Genomic DNA, 25,521 nt, shown 5'->3' on the forward strand with positions numbered 1-25,521 from the left:
TTAATTCTGATAGCATAGTGATCAACTGGTACAGGTGCTGCACCTGAGTAATGTTTGTTTCTGCACACATTGGTTACAGAGGTGCAGCACTAACACAGGTGTCACTTGCATAGCCGTGCAACATCTCTCATTTCCTGAAAACACTGACACTGGCAGTTAGGCTGCATGTAGTTCTGCCAAATTTTTCAATTAGACCCATTATTGATTTGATGAAAAAGCAAATTAAACATACCATGGTAGTATGTAAAATGGTTAGACAGAACATAAGGTTCTGGTGCTGAGCTTCTTAGGCACATGGCTCGTGTGCAGCTTTTACTCACCAAAGTCCCTGGAGATTACAAAAACAGGGGAGACTTTTGCAAGAGACCTAGGCAGCATCAGTCTAGCAATTGAAGTATGAAACAACTGGGAATATCTTAATGTAAAGTGAAAGCTCCAACTTTGTTAGGACAAGGGCTAAAATTACTTAGCTGCTTCATTTAAATCTGGAAAAAAATCTCTTGTTTTCACAAAACTGCTAGAGATTGACACCAGTCTGAGAATGAAGACAGGTAAAAAAATTTTATTTCAAAATAGCAAGAACATGCATTTGTTAATTGATGATACATTTTAAGTTGTTTAAATCTCTGACATGTGGACTCAACACTGTGCAAAAGTATTTCTTCTCAATTTTCCCTCATGAAAGAACAAGAGTTTTGACACCAAGAATGAGTAACACACAGTCCCTGTCCAGCAGCTTCCATGCTTTGCACAACCACATTCCCCAGCCTTGCCTCCTTAGCAGGAGCTCAACAGGATGGGGAGCCCAAAGCAAGCAGGTGTGCTTACAAGCCTGCCTCTTGCCTGATTTCCACTTAACTCATTTACCAAATCAAATCAAACTGCTACTGTGAAAACTATTTTCTCACAGAGGGGGCTAAAGGATCTCTCCATGAGTCACCCCAGAGCACCTGAGGTTCAGTTTCCCAAAGCAAGTTAGCTGAAACAAACATAACTGACAGGATGCTGCAGTAGCAGGTCCACCCAGGGCACACAGCTCATGGCAAGAAGTTTCTTAAGGTCAAACACATAAGCCCACTGTCTGGCTTTGGTGTGCTGGAAACCTACATTAAGTCAGCACAAGCCTACAAAATCCTCTTTTCTTATTTCCGCATAGCCGCTTCTGTCGCAGCAGAGAGACAGTATTTTGCACTCTCTCTCTCTCTCTCGTGTCACTCCGCACTGTAAGAAGGCCCAGTAATATAATTTCCAACAGGCTCAAATTTCTGTTGAAATTAGCAGTCTCCCCGCAGGTCTGCAATTTTAGGGGCTGTAGTCTATACTATTAAATCAGTCTAAAATATCTGGATAAAAGTTATGCTATTTCAGATGAGATTTTGGGTTATTTTGCCACTAGTGCTGCCAGGATACAAGCTTAGGTCTCTTTCTCTTTTGAAAAGCTTGTAAACTGCTGTACACAAATAAAGTCATTAATGGAAGGCAAGACGTTGCGAATCAGACAATGAACATATCAATTAATCCCTGGGATGCACATGAGGCAATCAATTTTCCCAAATCAATTCTAAAAAAAAAAGGATAAAGAAAGAAAAACAATTTGAATTTTCACTGCTTTGAAAAGATGAGGATGAGCAGAGAGACGGAGGGAAGCTGGTGTGCCAATCCTTCTCACTGGCTGTCTTCACTGTGTTCTGTAATTACTAAAACTGAGGTAACTTGCAAAAATTGTGAAAAGTTACTCTGTGTCAGAGTCAAAACTGAAATTTCAGGTTAAAATGTCTAAAAAGAAAGGAAGAGAGGAGGAATGTAGCGAGCATTAGGAAACTTTTGAACTTCAGTCTCATACAAGCGCAAGGTGCCCGCATCAGGAAAAGGGGTAATGTTTCTCTCCCTGTGCCTTTTTGTGCACTGATGGAAGTGATGTCCTGCAGCTTTTCAAGTCATTTATTGAAGTTTGGAGGTGGTAGTGGGAATGTTGTTAAGGGAAGTAAAAAAAGCAATGTCCATTTGAAGCTTGTCTGTGAACTTTGCATGAACCGCCAGGAATAATGTAGTGTGATGACAAGCCAGTTATACCTTCCACTAAATTTGCTGTCTGGAATGAACTGAAATAGTGTTTGGTTTGTGTAATTACGTCCATCTATCTTTATATTCCAGCGGCATATCGCAAATTGAAAATACTAAAAATTGACTGTTGGTTCTGATATTTAATGATTGCCAAAGACAAGACGATGATTTATTGGTTACTTACCGATGTGACACATTTGCATCTTATTAGACGGAGATTACTATTCCTTAAAATGCGGACGAGGCCTGATCATGTCTGATGGATTGATTTGATTTGCAAATGTAATCAAACTAATAAGAGGGAAAAAATGAGCAATAATGCCTTGTTTTTCAACTGGCAATCACTCCCCTGCCAACAACACTGATATCCCTGACTAAGCAGCCTTCACACAGTCTTCCTGTCTCCTCAAATAAACAAAGGGATGCAAAGAGCTTGATAAGAGGATAACGAGCCAAGTATGGATGTAACATGGAGCCTGTACCTCAGCACAGTACAAATGTATCAATGGGAGCACCAGGACAGGACTTACTGTGTGTTCAGCCCTTAAAATCAGTGAGCTAAAAGCCAAAGAGCAAAACTCTGCGATAAAAAAAACCCTTTACTGAGTGAGGGATAAAAAACAACTGCCTAAGAAAAGAAAAGTCATTTTAATTTAGAGAACCCCAGGAGAACACTTCCCACCAGTACAAAAATTACAGAATAAGTACCTGGAATTCCTCAACCTGATGGGAAGTTAATTGAGGAGCGTATTTTGGATAATATGATTCAAGCAACTGGAATCACTGACTTGTAGCCATAGCATCAGAGAACCTATTTCCAGAAATGTGCTGGATGGTGATTTAAAATTATTCAAAATACTAAATGCAGGGATTCTGTAATTTTTATCTGCACCATATTGGTAATATAAACACATAATATATTTCACAGCAAACATTCTATCATTCTGGCCAGATGCTGATGTTCCTGAAAGCACTGAAATATGGTTCTAGATAAGAGCAGACTCTTATTTTACTTACAGTAAATGACCCTAATTTTCCAAACTAGGATTCCTGTTCTTGTTAATAATACTAATACTACTAATAACAAGCTTTGTGGAAGGAATTGCACCAAGTCTCCCTCCCCCATTTAAACAAAAGTGTTAATGCAAGCAGAAGGCAAATAGTAAAGCACTGAGGTCTATACAGGTTTCAGAGTGCCTATTTAGGGACTGATCCAAAGCACAGTGAAATCCAGGCAAGTCTTCCTATTGGCCTAAATGGATTTTCATATAAAGCTTTCCCTAAAGAGGAAGGTTCGAGTGTTAATGTTGACAGCTGAGGAAGTGATCCTACAAATATTTGGGAACACAGAGAACTCTGCACAATGGAAGTGCCTGTGTAAATAATGTGATTGTACTACTTAAATATTTTCCAGACTGATTGCTAATTTGCTTCACTAAGGGATATTCGATAATGTTAAAAAAAGCTTGCTTTAGGGAACAGCCATTATGAAGTGTCAGGATAAAAACAAAGCTGAATATATAGCTCCAATTACCACGCTCAAAGACCTCAAAATATTTTCATAATTTAAAGTTTTATAGCTCATGTAATTTATACTTATTTTAACAGTGGAAAAGCATCCCGGTCAAACTCCAATTAAATAATTACATTTTGCCTACCTAAAATTCTCACTGCATTTTTAATTGGATAGGACACACTTCACTGCTTCTCCTAAATTGTTTAGTATTGCCATTCAGTATATAAATAGCTACCACTTTTTACCATGAAGACAGTACACTTTTCCGTGTAGCTATGGATGGCAAATTCTAGTTCATCTGTGTTGGCTGCAGCACTGGAACTCAGGAGACCCACAGCAGCCCCTGTTCCTATCTCCCTCTCACAAGCTCTTTTTAGGTGAATTCTTTTTCCTCCATGTTCTCTGAAAGATTGTGTGTCTAACATTGACACTGGCTGATTACAGTTATGAACATGCAAATATTCCATGCCAATATCCTCTTGTCTTGACTTCATCTCCTGAAATGCCCATCTAAGCCTCTTGTCAGACACTGCCCTCTGTAGGTTTATGCTGCAGAGGAAGCAGGAATAACCCTGCACAGAACGTGCACTACTTGTCCCCAGCACTGCCTGCACTCCCTGCCTGGTGCCTGTCTGAAGCAATCCTATTTCCCAGTGGCCTTTTCATTACAGAGTCCATGGTGTGCTTCATGTATGAGGATTCCAGTACACAGTCAGTTACTCATCACCACTGAAGTGCCAGGCACAACCCTGCAAATGCTGCAAACTCCAAATTTGGGTTGAATATATCAAGCAAAAAGCATTCAGCATAAGTCATTAATGGTGTCTGGAAGATGTTCAATTAAGTCATAACATGAAAAAACTCTTAGACTTCTATCAATGTCACTGAATGAAGATCATCTGGAATTTGCAATGCATTTTGCATGTTATACTCATAGCTGAAGAGTCACTGACACGGAACAACCTGTTACTGAACCCACACAACAGTTAACCTTATTCCCAGGAAGCTTCAAACTCATAAAAAGTGAAGAACAGATCACGGAGCAGAATGGCTTTCTAAAAGGGACTGATACGGGAAAGAACTCAATTCTTCTCACCGAAGGGTCACAGTATCTTTCATATGTTACCAGATATAGCTTGAATCATAGCAGCTTTGGAGTCTGATGCCTGATTAAGGCATGCATGATGCTAAAGCATATTTAGAAGAAAATTTCTGGCTAGAAATACACCCTGCAGTCTGCTAGTGTCGTGATACAGTTACACAAGAAGCGCAACCTTCTCTTTGAACAAACATATGAGCAGCAGTCATTATCTGCTGAACTGTTCCCCCTTAATCTCCCCAACAGCTGGATGCACGAAAACTGCAGCTTTGCCCCCGCCTCTTCTCCACCCTCATCACAACTCTTTGCTCTAGTGTTCTCATGCATAACATGTCAGCACTTGGTAAGCTCACTGACTCTACTCTGCAAGTGCCATTTCCATTGAACTCAGAGCCTTTTGCATCTGTAGTTGGGTCTCATTTCAATATTTGATTTCACCTCAGCTGTTAATGCAGCTGATTGAAACTGATGGTGCACAACATGGCAGAAGAAAACATCTTGGGAGAAGGGTCAGAGCTATACTGTGAAATTTCCACTCATCTATAATATATGCCTCAGGAGTCTGGGGTGGAAAATACCTTGGGCAGACCAACATAATGTCACAGAACTTTCTCTTTATAGAACATGTTTTCAAAATAAACAAAGGTTGTGTGTTTCTTTTCTTGCATGGAAAATTACCCAAATATTTCTGCCTGCTATAAAAAACTTGGAGATGAATTAAAATAACATGGAACACTGATTTAAAAGTTACAGTTGAATAAGCGCTCCATCTAAGAAATTAAATAAAGGATCATCCACTACCTGCATTCTTTGGAATCTGTGTATCTTGGGATTCTTTCTCAACACACATACATGCCCATAATGTATGTGCATAAATTGAGCATTGTCCAGTAAAAAAGCTTACTACCAATGAAGACATGAGTTCATAAAGCTCTTGTATGATCCAGGTGATACAGAAGGCGATTACTGCAGACTCATTTTGAAAATCTGCTGATTCTTTTATCCGGCTGGACTGAGCCTTGCCATTACAACCCAGGTGCTCCCCTGCTATCCATACACTATATATAACCAGGCCCAGGTCACCATGTGCCCTGCCAGAAACGTGCTGACTGGCTAAGGGGGCATTGCAATTCAGGTAATTAATCCTATTCTAATGTAGGTTAAGCAGGTGTGAAGCCAAACTTATCCAGAGAGAAAGTAGAGGCATTCTTAGAATTACAGTATTTAACTGGTCTCAGCTGACTTTAGGAAACTAGACCGTCCTGTATGTCTGACCCAGTCATACAGGTGGAGACCTGTCTGCTCTAAATCCCATCTGAGCAACTGGCTCTTATCCCTCTCCCTCCTCCCATCCTGGATTTCCGTATCAACACGGATGACTGAAAAGGTGCTCTTTCCTTCCCCACCCAGAACAAAGTAAATATATTTTTGTTGGAGCCTAAGTTAGATGAGTAAGTCAAATGTTTGGTTTAAAACAGCCAAAATAGTTACCATAAGAGGGCTATGTTGCTCTAATTTTACCTCTGCATTTCCAGTGTCTGCTATGATCCCTTCACAGGCCAACTTAAATGAAATGTAACATTGATTATCTTATCTTCAACAAGGCCTTCAGGAATTTTAAAGCTGCCAAATCACTCTTTGGATGTTCTTTAAACTGTGAATCTGGCTGAAAGAAAGCTTTACTTTTCTAGAGAAGAGGAGTCCAGTAAATATGTGATACTTAGTGAACATAAATGACAGGTTCAGTTCTCCTGCATTTGTCTCTTCTGCAAATTCCTCACGTCAGGAATAATGTCAAGATTTGTTCCAACCTCCTTACTGTGTTTTTGAGCAAGACATCTTCCTGCCTTGCAGCCATGCACTCCTTGTAAGAAGGTGGCCATCCTTGAGGTAAGAACAGTACACTTAGGGGAAGTCTGGGAAAGGACACCCCCTCAAAGACTACTTCAGAAGTTTAGATTCTTTCATACAGGATCCTTTTAGCTGACAGTCGAGCTAAATTATGGGGGGTGGTGATAGAAGGACTTTAAAGAGGACACGTGCCTGAAAATCTAATGTGCCCAGCTATCTCCTGTATGGCACTCCAGATGCTGTCCCACTTGCAAAAAGTCATTATTACTGAAGCCTCACATCCAGCTTGCTTACAAAAAAAAAAAAAAGAGAATGGAGATTACAGTAAAATTAAAAAGGTTACGATACATTTAGACTTCTTACCCTCTGGTAATAAGATTAATTCCTTGTTGGCTCAGAAGAAGGAAAATGCTACTGAGTCATCTGCAATTTACACAGACCTAATCTAGTAAACCTGTTTGTCACACAAGAAGTGGGGACAAAGGTGAGTATTGTTGTCCTCTGCGTGGAGATTCTTGCTTAAAGCTTGATTCTGCACACTGCTGCAGAGTCCCGAGGTGGTGAGTACACACAGGGGACAAAGGGAACTCTCAGCTCCCACTGGTACACTGACTAGTGATGGAGATTTATCCCTTCAGGCCCAGATCCTTAAAGAACAGAGGCTGGCACAGCACATTTGACTTGTACACCCATGACAACTGATCCTACCAAAGGCTCCTGACCTGTCTCTATAGATTAACTGAGCCAACTACCATATGTATTTTTTTTAAATTTTTGTTGTAATGTCTGATCACTGAACAAGATGAAACCATTTACTGTACTTTTATTTTGCATTTTTGTACACTCCCCTGAAAAATATCCAGAAGTGCTAATGGAATCGATTAATAATTTTTTTTCATTCTTTCCCCCTCTCCTTTATTTTATTTAGCAGTGCATTCAAACACTTGCAAATATGCAAAGGGGCATTTTAAGCCTCCTGGTACTTCAGTAATACAACATTTACAAGCAAAGAAGCATGGTCTGTAAGTCAGTCTAAAAGTCATTCAGGGTAATACAACACTCTTGATTTTGCCAAAAGAATAATAACAAACATCTTTTTATACTTTTGCATTTAGGACTTAAATAATAGCAATTTTTATTTATAGAAAGAAAATGAAAAGCACTGGCATTCATTACTGTTGATTTGCTCTCTTTTTATTAATCATTCTTATTTTTAAAGGGCCACAGGAGTGAACAACATAATGCAATGGTAGGAAGATATTTACCAGTTTAGCACCTCATTATAAAACTACTCAGAAACCTCTCTGTCTCTCGTTTAACATAATAATTATTAGTGGAAACAAAAGTGGATCCCACACTTGCACCATGATTAGCAAGTGATGAATTTGGGTTGAATATATTGCATTTTGCTAAGTAAACCTTATTATAGCCCAAATCCTCAGTCTAAAAAAACATCTCATATTAAGAAAATAATTTGTACTCCTGTTTAAATGCATGTTTCCAAATTAACCAGTGATATTCTATAGAAAACTGCCTCCTTTATGCTTCAAGTCTCCAGCTGCCACACAATTTATATCTCTTTCCTCCCCTCTTTGTTTTTCAGCCATTTTCCCTGAATGTCAAAGTCAATTTAGTGCATTTCACTTTGCTGAATAAATCAGAGGCGAAATCCTTGCTAAAAGTGAAAATTTGATTTGCTAAAAGGAGCTTAGGGCAACTATTAATCAATATATCCAGAGTGTCAAAGCTAAGGCCATGATAGACATGCATTCATTTGGAGATTGGTTGAGGCAGATAAAGGGGGACACTGGGAAAAAAAAAGTGCCACAGCCAGACAGTGTAGTGTGAATGTTGGGGGAATGAGTGGAGTGAGAGGGCTGTTTAAAAAAAAACAAAAAAAAAAAAAACAAAAACCCCACCAAAAAACCAACCTGAAAAACCCCCCACCCAAACAAAAAAAGGAGACAGTCAAAAGGGAAAAGCAAGTACTTGTATATGAATAAAAGGTGAACTTAAAAGAGACATAAAATCACTGTTTAATTCTAATCTTGAGAAAAGAGGATTTTAAACAAAGGATTTTTTTTCTAGAAGAACCTCTAATGTTAAAACACAAGAATTCAGGCAAGTTCTATTCTTACCTGTTAATTCCATTTCTTGGCTTTATTAGGCTTTTGGTTATGACTACTCCTAAACAAGCTTTTTCAATGAATAGATATGGACTTTAAAGTCATAACTAACAAAAGTTTCATGTGCTTTTTAGGGTTTTACTACAAATTTATTTTATATTTATGTATAATTGCCGATGATGAGATGGTTATGTGTTTGGGATTATTTTTAACCCCTCTCAGTTAATTTAATGCAAGTAAAAAATGCCAGAAGTGGAAACTAACCTGGAAACTAAAGTGCTATTTTTACCCCAGGACATCTATGTCTAGCAGTAATAGAAACCTCCTCACCTCTTAATTGCTGTCTCTCTCAGTTCTGAACTGGAACCCGTGTTTTCTGACTAGGAGACACACTAAGAAATGTGTGCATCTCTAGGTGCACACAAAGCCTACCAATCTTTTGTACTGAAATCAGCGGAAATTTCTCCACTGACTTCAGTTACAGATCCATCAAGAATAGGCCACCACCATATTTCAGGTGGACATGTTAAATAATTTTAAAATAAACAAACATACTTTTTGGTTACTATGTTTTACCACACTACAGACCTTTGCTTTGTTTTGAAAATGGCAGGAGACTTGTGGATGTGTTTATTGATGCATTATCCTTGAAATCTTCCTCCCTGCTTTGCAGAATCACTTAAACCTTCTCTATGATATATGAAGATTGCCACCATTCACCACTTCTAGTGACAGGACAGGTGAACTGCTGGCATTTTACGAACACTGCTGTTCTGCTCTACTTAGAGAAGCTTGACTCAACACGGTGGTCTAAACACCAGTAGTGTTGGGTGGTCTATCCAAGCTAATGCTCAGAAGTAAAACTGGCAGCCAATTGCCGATTTCCTATATTGTACAATTCAGTGACAGAGGTCAAGGAAGTCATTAGGTCTTGAGAAACCTTTTGGCTGAAATCTCTAACCTTAAGGCCCAGGGAATGGTCTGCCTTAGATCACATGTCACACAAGTTGTGAGTTCAAGAACATTTTCATCATAGGAAGAGCACGTCTGGTTTTTGTACTTAGTGCATGTTTGTAGAAGGAGTTAAAAGAAGAGCAGACACCAGGCTTTTGATAAAGTGTCCCAGTCAGCACATTGACAAAGGGCAGGATGTCCTGATTCCCCAGGAGGCTCAAGTTATTATTACTACCAACCTCTTAGCACCTAACAACTCATGCTCCATTCCACTTTACATGAGCAGTAAACACCACATTTACATCACCCTCTGTTTGTGGAGGGACAGGCACCCTGTGATGGGGTGCTTTCAGACAGCTGCAGGAGCCCTCCCGTGCCTGAAATGGTCTGAAATTCAGGCAGCAGCACAACACACTAGGGAAGGTCTCACCCTCAGCAGAAAGAATAAATCCTACAGCAGCAAGTAGCACAGTACAGACATACAGGAAGATACCTATTTCCCTTGCAGCACTGAGATTCTGTATTAGTTGCCCCAATAATGATCCAGAGAAGGATCAGGGCATGAAGAGGATGCTGGCTATGGCTACAATGCATGTAATTATATACACACCGGGTAGTTGCAATGTATGAGTTCACATATGACCATAAAGTAACATTCAGATTCTTTTTCTGACCTTTAAACACAGACTGTATATCCACTTAGAGGCAGACAATAAACAACTACGTGCATGAGAACAAGTGTGTATATATATATGTGTGTGTGTATATTTATATATACACATACATATGTAAAAATATATATAAATACATATATACTTAATTTGTATCTGCATGGACATTCCCTATCTGTAAGTGCTCTTGCCTTCTTGAACATTAGCTTTCCAAAAGTGATTCCTCTAAACTTTTTCTCTGTACTGTACTTACAACAAGGTGGTATTTTTGAAACAGATGATGAGAAAAGGGCATTTTAGAAACAAAAGTTCTGCAGCATATCATGTTCTTGTTTAGTATTAGAATGTTAAACTACACCCCTGAGAGCTCCTTTGGAAAGGAAAGCTTAAATATGGTCCTCCACAAAGAGTACACCAGAGCAACAACGTTTCATAAAAAATTAACATTAGCACTAAAATATTCAAAATATTCTTGTATTTGCCATCAAAATCATGCCCCTCTCCCTTTTTTTTTTTAAATACTAGCACCAGTGGCAGTATCAGTTTCTAACTATTCCCTCCCTTGAACGCAGTGACTGCTAACAAAACAGCGACATAGCAGAAGACAAACAGGCTTATTTTACTAAATAATGTAACCAGTTATTTTTGATGTATTAGTCTGATTTACTGTTTCCAAACAAATTTTTCATTTTAAGTGCAAAAAAAGTTGATTTCTATGGTCTGGTTGATGTTTTTTCATGCATGCAAATTTTTTAGAGAACATTTTGTCTTTAGCTTCCTGTTATGCACATTGTTAAGAGCTTAATGTTTGCTGCCTCCACTTAATATATAAGAACATTGCACATTTTTGCTGAATGTCAATGAGTTACATTATAGAAATCGCACTTAAACGACTCTGATACTGTGACCAGGTATCAGCAGAATGCCACCCCATATTGCAAAAGTTTAATTAATATAATACAACCAAATATAAAATGGAAACTCCCCAAATACAGTGCAAAGGGTAGCAAACTCAACCATCAGAAAATACTGAATTAAGAAAGACTCCCTTATTTAAAAGATTAAAATAAAATAAAATAAAATAAAATAAAATAAAATAAAATAAAATAAAATAAAATAAAATAAAATAAAAGTCTTGCAGAGGTTTTGTAATATAGCTACAATTTGTTTAGGTCAGTTAATAGGAGTTTTGTCTCATCAGGCAGGAGATGAGGCAGCATCAGCCTCTCCCTAAGCACCTTCAGTATTTTACTAACGAAGTTACAGTACATCAGAATATTTTAATCTGACACAAAGAACAACAATAGATCTGACTGCTGGGCTGATAATCTTCTTATCACACCCCATGAAACCTAGCTCTAATATTTGACTGAGCCTCCATTACTCGGCAACACATTCTAAAAAGGCCAACAATGGAGAGAGAATGAAGTGGAGTGTGGAAGTACCTCCATATCTACATAAAAGAGATTAGAGGCGACAGCGTTCCATTTTACAGCTCAATCATATTGTGTTAGCATGCGCTTATCCGAGCGCGGATGAAATTGAAAGAGAAATAAAAAAGAGTCAGGCAGATAGGAACCATAAAAGCGAGGCATGAGCAATTTCCAAGGATATAAAAGGATGCTAATGGCGGGGCCCTGTCATTCTTAAAAAGGGCTATTAGGGCACCATCATCTGTTCTTGTGCCCTTACGCCTCTCTAACTAAAGTCAAGCATTTCCTAATGCCATTGTGATCTTTTTCTTCTTCAGATAAGACATAGTCATGTTTCATAACAACACTCTTTCCATTTATTTGATTTATAAATGCAAGGAGACTAATTCTATTTACTGATAAAGGCTTTCCATATATATTTTCCTTTCAATATTTCCTTTTGTAGATGGTATAGACTTTTTGTTCAATAAAAACAACTATTGAAATGTTTCCAATACCACAAAAATACTAATGATTTTATGAAAGCACTTGAACTTTGTATAATTTGAAAACATTTGTGAGTCCATGACTGCAATGGGAAATGGTTGGCCAGAGCAGAATGCATTTTGCATTGTTACCTTTTCATAGATAATCCCATTAAAAGAATTTCTTTTAGAATAGCAAAACCACTGTTTCGGTTTCTTCCACAAAGACAAATTTTACATTGCAATGCTTTACAGTCAAGATCTTTATTAGTTATTAAGCACCTGATATATAAGGGCCTTTAATTACACTGAACCTTAAGAAATCACTATAGTAAAGAAAGATTTGCTGATTGCTGCTTTGCTGTGCTAAGCACAAATTCACTACTGGTATAATTAATCGACTCTAAGAGATTTACACCAAGGACTTACTTAGTCTACTAAGCTACAGTAAACTTTTATGGAATTTGCACCCTTTTCCCCATTCTGTTACGTTTCAGCCTATAGTAACATATTTTAGCTTAGACAACAGCTAGCAACAATCCAGGCTCTTCTACAAGTTGTTTTGTGCCAGACACTAGCTGAGCACAGGCAGTCCAACTCCAGCAGTACTCCATCATTCAACACCAAGCTACAAAAGCCCATCACATTTGCCCTTTAGCATGTCCAGTTCTTTTCCATTTTAATTTTTGTGATCAAATGCCAGACAAGAAGCATGGATTTTATCCTCTGTTAGTTGAAGGCTTATAAAAACATTAATTCCTGACTTTTTTTTCTTCTCATCTGTAAGCAGAATCAGGTAAGTAAACTCACCTAGCATGGCTTTACCACTGCAGGTATGGTTTTGAGCTTGCTTCGTACTAAAATGCTGTCTCATGGCAGAAATGTCCCTCAACTGGTTCAGATTGCAGACTTTAAATTTTCAAGGCCATTTTACAGCATTCAATACCCTTTCCAAGCTAACCAAAGCCATCATTTTAAAGGCTGCTTAGTCTCACCCTGTGCTCTTCTTATCCCTCCAGCCAAATCAAAGCAACACAGCATAATCACAAATCTGACTGACAAAAGTTTCTCTGCAGCTGCTATGGAGCATGACTGACTTCTTTGAGAGCTACTCTATTTTGGTTAAGGTGATCTAAGTATCTTCTAAAGATGAAACTCAAACTCACCTACTTAACTCACTTTGACTTAATTTGGGGTGCTTTATTAACAACTAGTGTAAGACAAAGTAGCTACTATAATATAGAGTGATGTTTAAATTAGTTTACAATTTGCTTGGGCTCATCTAGAACTGCTCTGAACAAAGCCATTCAGAAATGTCAGCTGTGTTCCTAACCACTGTAACAAATTGTTGCCTGAACGCTGCACACCTAATGACTTCAAATTAGCTCCACTGCGATATTGCCTGACAGTTCGTTACGACTGTTAGCAACATAGCCGGCGTATCATGACCAATAAATTGGTTTCAGTGTGGGCTGGGAAAGGGACTTCCATCAATTTGATTAAAGAAATTACTGTAGCATTCAAAGCATAAAGACAAACTAGTTTAAGGAGACAGAAATAAGTTAACTGTACCAGAAAAACATCGCTTGTGATGCAAGAGCTTGTTTATACACCATTTGTGGCACAGAGAATGACTAAATTTCAACTGTGTTGCATTCTGACTATTTTAGTCTGTAGGTTGTTGTCTTTCATCCAAAGTAAAATAATACTCCATAAATGTAGAAACTACTACTATTGCATTTATATTTATCGAAGATGACCAAGAAAAACTGGTTAGCAGAAGGGAACAAAACCTCCAGCATAAATATTTCTTTGAGACTTCTTTTGAAACTAAAAATAAAATACATTTTAACTTTGATAAACAAAGAACTGACTGCATTATTTATTCTACTACTAACGTATTGTAAAATTACATCTGAGAATGACATATTATTATAAGGAATTAAAGGTTACCCAGTTCTATGCTTAATAAGGCTCCACTATGAAAATTAGAAAACTACTGAGCTGATGAAAACATACCAACATGCTCACTCATCTGCTGGACTAAAGAAATACCTTAAGAAACAATAAAAAACGCTGACCTTTTTTTGTCTGACTTTACCATTTGTGAAAGGTGATAGACTGAGAACCCTGAAGACTTCTGTAAGTTTGTCTGCTAGCTCACAGAGCAAGAACAAACACCTCAGCACTGGGGGGAAAAATACACCTGAAATGCTATCTGAAGAAAGTGCTAATCTTCTGAGAAACCACTTTTGATGATCCTCATTTTTCTTGCTAATAAGAGAGCCAGTCAGCTTTTAAATTTATCAGTGTATACATGAAGTAGGCTGCAGTCCATTTCATGCAGACCAAGGAAATACAAAGTTGTAAGAGGAGACTTTTTGGTACAATTGCTGATACAATTCTGTTCTCACTCTAGTTCAGGCAGTGAAGAGAACAATTTGTCTGTGCCATGCCAAAATGGAACTGAGTTTTTTCACATCCTCTGGTCACTATAAGGTAGTGTTGCATTTATGTTACAGAACAGTCAGACTCACATTCAACTACTGCTGAATCAGAGGACTACAGGGGAGAGGATTGCACTACCCTTCATACAGCTGATGCTCTGGATAGCAAGGCTAAGTTTATTTTAGTAAAAGCAATACATGAAAAAAAATCATTCCCTAAGCAGCAGGTAAAACTTACTAACAAAGTAACACTCAGAGGAACAAAAATACTACTTCCAAGGTAATATATATTATCATGTAACATATGGTCTGTGGGAATAAACTGGAGCATTAGGAAAACCTTATACACCGTATGGAGGGAAAAAGTAGTATTTTCTACCAGAACAGAATAACCCACAAAATGATTTCTGTATGATATCTATTTGCAATAAATACTGTATGTACCTGGAATATGCTTAGCCCAGCCAATGATCACCACCAGTTCTCTGTCTGCCAGGTCACAAAGAGTGGTAAGTGCTTTGATGTCACTGTCTGGAACAGTGGGGTCAGGCATAGCATAGATCTTCTCTGGTTCAGCCACCAGCAAATGGGAGACAATCTTGTTATCTGTAAAAATGGTCCAGAAGAGAAGAAGATCATCAGTAGCATCACTCTACATTTCAAACAGATGGCTCACATTTCAAAGGGCACAAGAATTTGTCTTAAGACACTCAACCTAATTACACCTTATTGTAACTTCACAGACTTCTACAAGTGGTTACAGCACAAACTAATCTGATCTATTAGCAATGTTTATCAAGACAGACAAGTATGTTCTTAATAGAGTAAATTTAATGGAACACAGAAATACAAGATTACCTTCTATTACTGGAGTACAAACTGTACAGAAAAAGATTCAAGTATTACAATATATTTTGGACTGTGCAAATAGAAAAGGTTTGCCTTTTTCTCTTATTACCCGAGACCCTCTCCAGCCCCAAAGGCAAGTGTACTTTTTGGGTAAGTAACTTCCAGAAGCAATTAGTCAGTCATTGAAACCTGCAACTTCCGTCAGTGACAGCAACCAACATTCTTCCTGGTACATGTTGCTGTTAAACTGTTGCCACAAAAATGTTTTTGCACATGAACTTGCTGTTCAGTGAAACACAGAAACTTAGAATTGTATAAAATTAGCTTCTTTAAGTGCAAAAGTACCCTAATGATCTCCTCCAATTTTCAAACAGGAATAACCATTAAAATCAGTGAGAATAAAGAGTGCAAAATGATGGAAAATATAAAAGTATGCAAACTCCACCCAGATTTGTGCAAAGAATGATACTTTACCATAGACACATACTGTTTATTTTTATCTAAGTAGCATTTTCATTCATGTATTTAATATTTACTTTTTCATTCTGAGGAGTTGTGAAATCTATTTGGAATAATCAATTAAGTTATATGGAAAAGTGCAGAGAGGAAAAAAGAGTAGAAGAGCCTGGAAGATTTACATTACAGTGTTGCTATTCCCTAAGTAGGATAAACATAAAATGAGCAACATATCCACGTGAAGGCACAATGAAAATATTTTATCTCTATACAGGAGACTGATTTATTACTCTGAGAAGGCAGAACCGAAAAATGGAAAAAGGACTAGTTCATTAAGCCTCCTAATACAGGATACACTGTTATATTTTCCAATATATTTACTTTTCCCTTTCCATGGTAGGTACATCTTATGACCTTGCATGCACCATCAGAATTTGAAGCCCAAACACCACTCTTTAGTGATTTTACACAAATCTGTTCCCTTCAGAGGGAGAAAGAGTTATGGAGCTTGTTATAAATGGGATTCCACTGTGAGAAGATGCCAGGTATTTTCTGACTGCAGAGAAAGCTGTCAGAGTAAGTGTAGTTTTCCCCATCAGCATGGAAGTCACAGGATGGACCACTCACTCCATCCTCCTGCAATGGAAGCTGACTGGGATGTGACTTGCCCAGCAGTGTAGAAAGGATCCCTACTAGTTTATGACATATTTCCATGAAATACTCACTTGATTCAGATTTCTGATACTTTATTGCTTTTTTGTGACAGACTCCATCATTCTGATCTGCTGTCTCTACAATTTTTGCCTTATTCCAAATTCGTGTGAGAGAAGTTGTGATACATGTTAGTCCTTCATATGGAAAGTGCAAGAGCCAACTGGAAACCATCACATCAAGCATGTTTTATTACAAGGGGATATATTCATGCTTTATATGAACTATAGGAACTATGCCAACTGAGCAATTCTTCATCTCAATATTCTATTGATTATTAAACTGATTGATGAGGAATTCTGTTCTTATTTAAAGATGACAGATGGTAGTTTTAACTTATATTAGCAAACAACCTTTACACTTTATTTTTTTAAACAGTTTCTTCATGTCCTCTTCAATTTCACACAGAAAACAAGTGAGTGAGAAAAGTTAACACTACTTCTTCCCAACTCCTGTATTTCTACATGGTTTGAAAAGTTTCTTAACATCCAAACATATGTAGCTGAGGACTTGAACTTTATGGCTTTCTAACCAGTGATGAATGAAGAAGCACTCTCACCCCCAGGTTCTGGGGTTTCTGTCCCTGCAACAGAAGAAATGGCCAAAGAACCTGTTTCATTTTTGTATGACATTCCTCATCAATGGCACTCCATAAATGATTGAGGAATATTGTATATTTTGACTCAGGATTCACAAAATCTCAAATTCTTTTTATTTTTGCAATTAGTAAGATCTACAGGCAGCCCACCAGATTCCATGGTGAAGCTGGAAAATACAATAGAGATAAGAAGTAAGTGTAGGAAAGATGCTCCAAATATCTGTTCTTTCCCTATGGGGGGGAAAGCTCCATGTACTGGTGCATGCATTAGTATAGAACATAGGAAAATTTTTGAATGTACTCAGAAAACTCCATCACTCAGGAAATTGAATAGCCATGAGCACTGTTTCTAGGTAAATCTTATTTAGTGTTTCCCTAATTAGAATCAATAGAACCCAATTTTCATTCCTGTGCCTTTGTTATGCACAAACTATCAGTCAGGGTCCAGAAAATCTCCCAGGCTACTTCCACACAAAACTGATTCAACTGTTTCAAGTCTGGACATTTATCTGTCAAGATTTGAAAATTAAGTTTTATAAATGTTTGTTACAAAAATGTTCATAATTGGACAAGCTATGGAAAATCAAGGGAGGCACTTAGTTAATGAGTAATGATTTATGAGGAGGTTAGTTTATCTCAGACAAGTGGAGCTTACAGAAATCCGTGTAGTTATCATTTTAAGGGAAATGCAATGCACCACTTTGCAGTAATTGTGGGTTTACACAGAGATTCTTGCATTTTGGTACAACTGCATTAACCTCTGTTCATACCTTAAGGGCTTGGGGCTTTTGGGTTGGATTTTTCTTTTGTCTGTTTGGTCTTGGCTTTTTTGGTTAGGCTATCAATATTTCTACTCGATGACAATATCAAGTAAATGAAACACTGAAAATCCGTGGACCCAGGAAAACTAAACCTCTAATGAAATTAAGCATTAGAGTTTATTAAATTTTATTGTATTATCAGAAAGTTTTTATTATAATGTGCAAAATCTGCTTAGTGCAGCCCTAGATTGTATTTACAGAACAGTGGGACAGCTTATGGAGGCTGAGTAGAAGATGCCAGATTGGACAATTGAAGGAATATAATCAGCATAATGTTTTTTGGAAAGGCAAAAGGAAACTATGCCATATGTTCACTTAAGCCTTAATTTTATGTAAAACTGGCTGTCTTTTCTTTGACACAGCTAAAATGCCCTTTCACTTACAGCTCAAAGACTGTTTATTTGCTCTCCAGATCCCCATATGCTCAAACGTATTGTACACAGCACTGTCCCCTACTGGGGAACAGCATCGGAAACGAATTCCATTTTCCATACAGCCAGGTATTTTCAACAGGCTAAAACTGACATGTGTGTTGTCAGAGGCTTAGGGGGCAGAGGCAAATGGGAGACAAGGAACAATTTGCCCTCCTTATTTCTCTGGCTTATTTATCCATTTTAGGAGCAAATTAACCTTCCCAGCAGGGGCAACTGGACATGTGTATTCTCGTTTGAATTTGGAGGAGTTTACAATACTTAATACAGCCTGTATGTCTTTTCAGGGTAATACACCAGCCTCTAGCACTACAGCTATAATGCTATTAAATTTACTTCATGGAATTAGTACAGTCACTGCTTGAGTTTATATAAGCTGCAAAGCAAAACCCCTAACTATTTTTAGTTAATCGCAAAGAGGATGGAACTTGTATTTTAGCAATGAGATGATCATCTCTCTGTCTCCCTCTTAATTTCATCCTGGCAAGATACAATCAAGGACGTTATTAAAACATAACAAAACAAAGCAAAAAAATCCAAGAGGGTACTAGAGCCCAAACTACCAATCTCTGCTTTGTTATTAGTGTGGCATATTGCTGTTTTAATCTAATGCTATGTAGTGTATTAATCTATAGGTATAAATTAATGAGGCTCTTAATGTATTTTCATTGGGAGGTTGAGCAGTCAAACTCATTTAGTTAGTGAAAACTACAAAAATCACTTTCTTGTGAAATCTTAAAGTAGCAGCTTCAATGAGCTAATGATCACAGTATGAACCATTTTATGTACCACTGAAAATAAAGATAACCTGTAAATGTAAAATTTGCACTGCATAAACCATGCTTTTATACACTTCCACCTGCAAAAACACTCTGTTCAACTCCACTTGAGAAAGATGAGCATACTTAAAACAAAACCTGTTAACAGCTAAATTGATATAGTCTTCATGGTAATATCCTCTGACCAAACTCTTGTTCCAGTCAGAAGGAGCTCGGCAAACAGGGCTAGGAGTCAATTCCATGAACTCAAAGAGAAATGTCGTGTATCTGGTACTCACATGGCTTTTTTGCTGGCTGAACTAGCTGTGGGTTCAGGTACGGGCTATTCTCTGCATCTATTCTGCGCTTGTACTTCTGGCGACCTCCACGTACTCTGTCTAGGCGGACACCTGGGTTTGGAAAAATAAGCAAACATGTCATTAAGTATATTATGAAGATGCCTTTCAGGTAACAATCTTCTATTTCCTGCCTTCCACCATTTATATTAAAAGCATGTTTATTTCAAAAGATTAATTTTAGAAAGCAAGGGAAATCAGCACTACAAGCATTTGCAAGCTGTTCAGATTTTCACACATGCAAGACTAAGTATAAATATAATTTCCTGTTTGTTTAAAACCATTCATTCATTTTTACATATTATTAAAAACAGCTAATAAGTTTAGTTTCCTTTTGAAAGACTGATCTTCAGTCATCTTTGCCAGAAGCAGAAGTTCAAAGCTGTAATAAACACCATGGATACAGAAGCCTAACATTATGAGTAGAGAAGTACAGGGAATTAGAACTTTAGAAACAATGAGTGTTGTATAAAGTTTAGATAGTCAAACCAATCCTTTTCATTAAGATGGATTAACACGGCCAGAGGGTACAAACTAAGTAACCTTAGTAAAATAAGAATACATATGTGGCTTAAAGACTTGAAATGGTTCTTGAGGGTTTGAAAGAAATTGTACCACAGTACACTTAGATGTCATCAATGATGAATTAACATTTGTGTTCTACCTCCACACTGTGCATTACTTCAATAAAGCATTCTGCTACCTGTTTTGTATAGGAGTTTACCTTCCTGAAACAAGATATAGCTGCTCTCACTGACAAAATGAAAAAGGGAGGAAGGGTGGAAAGATAGTAGGTCCTATAAAACAATTAAATATTTTCATTTATTTCTAAGTCACCCAGGCAGATTTCCAGACAACTGGCATGAATGTCACTATAACCAAGTAGAAACATAACAATGAAATTGAGAAACTTGGCAGACATGCTGGGCAACAGGACAGGTAATACCAAATGCAAAATTCATCCCTTATGACCCAGACTTAACTATACAACAATGCATGGACACATTATGTATCAATGATCCCTGGGAGAGATGTAATAAAGTGCAACTTACTTTCTCACTCTTCATTTCGTTGTCTACTTTAGCTCTCCTCCCTCCTATTTATATTTTCTACTGCCATTATGGTGCCCTACTCTACTACTTCCCATCTCTCTGATCTCTCCCTTGCACAAAATACCTCCAGAACTGGCTTCTGGACAGCAGGGGAAGCCACCACCAAAGAAGTTACAATTTGAACTGTTGGCACCTACCAAGGTTACTAACACAGGAGATACTTTTCTCAAGGACAAACCAACATCTGCGACTATCATGCAGTGAACTCCATACAACAGTGCTCACTAGGTTTTGCTCACCAAGAAAATGGGTAACGATCACCTCTACTTAACAGTGAAATTGCATTTAGTTTACTGCAAAAGATTGTGTTCCTCACTCCCGCGAACTCAAAAAGCACATTTCTCATTGTATGTTACCCATAACATTTTTGTGAATCACGTTATTTAAATAATAAAACAAACCATCCACATATCTGCATATAACTATGAATGAAAACTTCCTTATGATAGCTACCTGTAACACTTGTGACTGATTTGTGCTCTAAGCTATTTGATAAAATTTATGGGGATCCAATAAACAGAACATGGTTAGTTTTCTTTAGTGATATTTAGAAATGCACAAACTACAAGACTACTTTAAAAACTCATAGCTCAGATCTTTTCAGAACTAATGATAACTCTCTGTTCTTCACTCTTGAATCAGAAGTTTGAGGTACACCTGAAGCAAATGACATCCAGGACAATAAACTGCAATAAAAACAAATAGCAAAAGACCAAGGCTTAATAGTTGAATGTTCAGGAATAGGCAGAGAATTAGAACAAGCCACACGCAATATTGGTGGGATTATGAAAAAGACTGCCCAGCATTTGAAGAAAAATAGACAGAAAATGATTTCTGCATAATTCAGATGCCATCCTTCTTTCTGCTTGGGAGCAGATTTCATTGTGATAAAAGATGGATAGCATCAGACAGAAGTATGTTTAATCAAAAAGTAATGGAACTGAAGCTTAAATTAAAATAATATAAATCTAACAAGATGAACAATTTTTTTACCTCCTTTGCATTTGATGAGATACACATTCAAGCCATTCACATACACAACAGAAGGAAATGGATAAATACCTCAATATCAAAATAATATTTAGATCCATGCCCTTATGAAATATGCATGGTTATATACATAAATAAACTGTCTTTAAAAAAATATTTTAAGTAACTGGGGAGCAATGGTATTGCACATTTTAAAATTACCCAAATCTACAATAGTGCTAATTCCAATTCTAAAGTGAAAATATTTTTGATAACATAACACCAACAGACTATAAATCAGAGGCTTACGATCTTTTCCTTAAAACTGATACAGACTTTACCATTATTCTGACTCCTAAGATTTCCTTGCTCCTACTACTGTATGAAAGTAGCTACTTTAGAATCAATTTCTGATTGAATCTAACACACTCTAAGTGGTATTTTACTTCCAAAGGGTCCTTACAGAAGTAAACACAATGCAAGACACTGCTTAAGAAACTATACCTGTTTTACATTACATAAAAACTTTGGAGTTTGGCAGGTAGCAACCTGAGTATATGCAAGCATTCCCCCCCGTCTATCTTCTATACCTTGTGTGAGAGAATTCATTACATAAAGATACATTTATCTGCTCAAGACAGTAACAATGGATGCATCCTTTGTCAGAAAAACAAAGGGAAGAAAGAGAAACAATCTTGTCCACAAAAATATTCATTTGGAGTAGGAAGAGCTTTACATTTTGATCACAGACATAACTGGTGTAATTGCACAGTCTGTAGTCAGACTACTAAGAGGATGTTGTGGCATTTAGCTAATGTAGTAGGCAGAAGTTAAGAAGACCTCTGCTTCAGCTTTGCTGTACATGTGGCCTGCCAGTCTTCAGCAACTCAGTTCGCTCATCCCATCAGTCCTCAACCATGAAGCGAAAAGAAAGATACACACTGCACCCAAGTAAACTCCTGTAACGCCACCGAGTGAACTGCACTGTCTGGATTATGATTGCAGCTCTTCAGGGTCAAAACATCCATTAATGTCACTGAACACGGCTCCACCAGAGACACGGAAGTTGTCTCTTCACATTCACTAATGCTCATTTTAAAATCCTTCAACAGAGAAACAAAACCAAGAGCCCTAATGAGAAAAACAGGGTGACCACAGGACACAAATAGGCAGAACAGGCTTGCCACCAGTGAGATCAATTACTTTCAACATTCACGTGCAACACATTCACTTTACATCTCTGTACAAGCCCAGCTCATGAACTCATCTGTTCAGCAGCGATGGGTAGTTACAGATTTAGACATGAGTTACAAATCTCAGAAGATAAGGGTTAGACTAGAACTGTACTATATGGAGAGATGGAACCTATGTAAATCAGGGCAATAGCTACTTTTTAAAAAGAAAGCAATTACACAATATTCCAATATAAGAATTTCTCCAGCTGGTCTTGAGAGAAAAAAATACAAGGTTTTACAAAAAGGGATTATTACCTCTTGGTTCCTTACATAATCTTTTACAACAAAGTTCTACTGGGCACTAAGTGTACTGTGGATGTGTCCACACAGTCTTAAACAAAAATAAATGAAGACTAGAGCTCATGACCAGATGAATCATCTACCTGGTACTTCAATCTAAACAAACTTAACACAGGTAAAACTGAAGTCTTTTTCACTGTATTTCCTCACCTGTTTCTTCCTCACCAATAAATGCAAATTATTACTTCTATTCTGTAATCTTTTTCTCACATTGCCTTAAAGACCTCATGTGGGACAAGGGACAGTGACAATGCTACAGAACCAAAAAGATTGCCCTTACTCCAATATAGTATTGATTTTGCAAGTCAGATCCTCAGTATGATAATCCTAATGAACCATGTAATCTCATTTTCCATACAGATCCAAGCCATGTCAAAAGTATACTCTTTGCTTCCTTATCACCTATCTCTATTCTTTCTCCCATCCCACTCTTCTTACCTTGGATCCAAGTTTCCACCGTTCATTTGTTCACTGGACCCACAAACATTCTTTTCCTTCCCTTCTCAGGCTAAACTGGAAGGCATTAAACCAGTCCTTCAAATCAAAACCTACCAACACCAGGACTTCCTGTAAGAAATTGTTCACTACCTTTAAAAATGGGGAACTTTATAAAAGTAAATCTAATTCACTTAAATATGAGCTACTACTTCAATGAAACAAAAATCCCTCTCCACCTTTCAGTACCTCAGTAAAGAACAGGTTTGAGACCTGCAATTTTAACTTTCTTGAGAAAATTGAAATTCTGCTCTCTTGCTGTTCATCCTACATAAGAGATTTATGACAAGCTGGTGTGTTCTCCATCAATGCCATTCTGGCAAGCTCCACCTCTAACACAGATTTTGATATGTATGAAATACATTCCTATCTCATTTTTTGATATATTTAACTGGCTAACAACCCATTTTCTATAGATGTCTGCAAGATTCCCAGCATTGCCTTTAATTCTACAGTGAGACTGGTAAGAATGAATACCCACATAGCTGCATCTTGTCAAGCTTCAGAGGAACATCATTAGCAAAAAACCCAGATTAACAGCAAAAAGCACAAAACCAATTTTTGCTAGCAGGTTCAGGTGTGGTTCTCCTTTGGGAGAGCATCTTGATAGAGTGTTCCAGTTCACTTGAACAGACTGTGATTATTCCTAAGATTGCTGAGTAAGCCTGAGTGAATATTATAAACTTTGAGTTTTGCTTTTATTCACACAGAATAGAAAAACCAGTGATTTTTCCACTAGGAACACAGACAGAATGTATTTAGATTTCAGAAGGCACAGTCACCAAGATACTCTGTAGACACTTTGATAACCTCTATAGTTTGGGATTAGAGGCCAGTGCATTAACCCTACAGGCTGAAAGATTTGTAGTGGAAAAATACTTCCACTTTAAACCATGAAAGAACTCTTTCAATAGAAACATGCAGAAAAGTAACGCAGCATGAAGAAATAGGATAATGTCACTTACCTTTTTTTCCCAGATCTGCATATTTTTTTTGTGCTGAATTACAAGGATGCCAGAGAGCTTTTGGAAACTGTTTACCAATTATTTGGATACCATATGCAGGTAAAAATTCAGCCAGAGACATAAAATATGTGTCTACTAGGCAGGCAAGAGTCTGAAGAGTCCAAAATTATAAAAGAAGATAAAAGCTGTGATTCACATTAAAGCTTTCCTGATCTACAGCTGAATTAACAATTAGCAGGGGAAGGCTTTAGTGTTTTGTCTTCTGATAGCTATCTGCACAATTAAACACATTACTTAATGTAACACAGGAAGTCTAAAAATCATCCTCCTACTTTACATTCAGTCAGGACCAAAAAGTATTTGTTAATATAGGATAAAATTGGCTGTCCCCTAGAGGTGCCTATAAAACAATTTAGTTCATGAATCAACCTACATAACTGACTGAAAGACAAAACAGTGTTTATTACTTTAATATCTAACTTGCTCTGCAACTAAAAATTGTTTATCTGTTCCTCTGACAACGATTTGCAAAAATCGGTTTATTATTAAACCTCCCCCAAATAATCCAGCTAGTTAAAGTACTTAGTGAATTGTTCCATGTTGAAAATTCAAAAGAGAAAAATATTGCTTTTGTAAAACAAGTGCTTCAAACCCATCTATATGCTTAATAGTTTACAAAGTTTCTAGGCAACCAAATGTAAGCAACTTTGGAAATTTCATTTTTGTCCTGGGAGGCAGAGATGAGAAGGCTGGACTCCTGCAAAGGAACTGATAAATCATCTCTGAGGTTACAGCCCAAAGTTTTGGGGTTTTCAGTTTTACAAAAGAACTGATAAATGT

At 37.4% G+C, this 25,521-nt stretch overlaps 1 protein-coding gene across 23 annotated transcripts in view; it reads right to left on the reverse strand.

Annotated features, from left to right (window-relative positions):
- Positions 1–25,521, reverse strand: part of ESRRG (estrogen related receptor gamma) — a 395,543-nt gene that overhangs the window by 33,343 nt on the left and 336,679 nt on the right. For all 23 annotated transcript variants that reach the window (XM_071578851.1, XM_071578763.1, XM_071578716.1 and 20 more), the window contains 2 exons: positions 19,549–19,659; positions 15,070–15,231 (listed from right to left, as the gene is read on the reverse strand). In XM_071578851.1, coding sequence (XP_071434952.1) covers positions 15,070–15,231; positions 19,549–19,659 — 273 coding nt within the window. The remainder of the gene's footprint in view (positions 1–15,069; positions 15,232–19,548; positions 19,660–25,521) is intronic.

Source organism: Pithys albifrons, chromosome 2 (assembly GCF_047495875.1).
Source record: "Pithys albifrons albifrons isolate INPA30051 chromosome 2, PitAlb_v1, whole genome shotgun sequence".
NCBI classification, from domain to species: domain Eukaryota; kingdom Metazoa; phylum Chordata; class Aves; order Passeriformes; family Thamnophilidae; genus Pithys; species Pithys albifrons.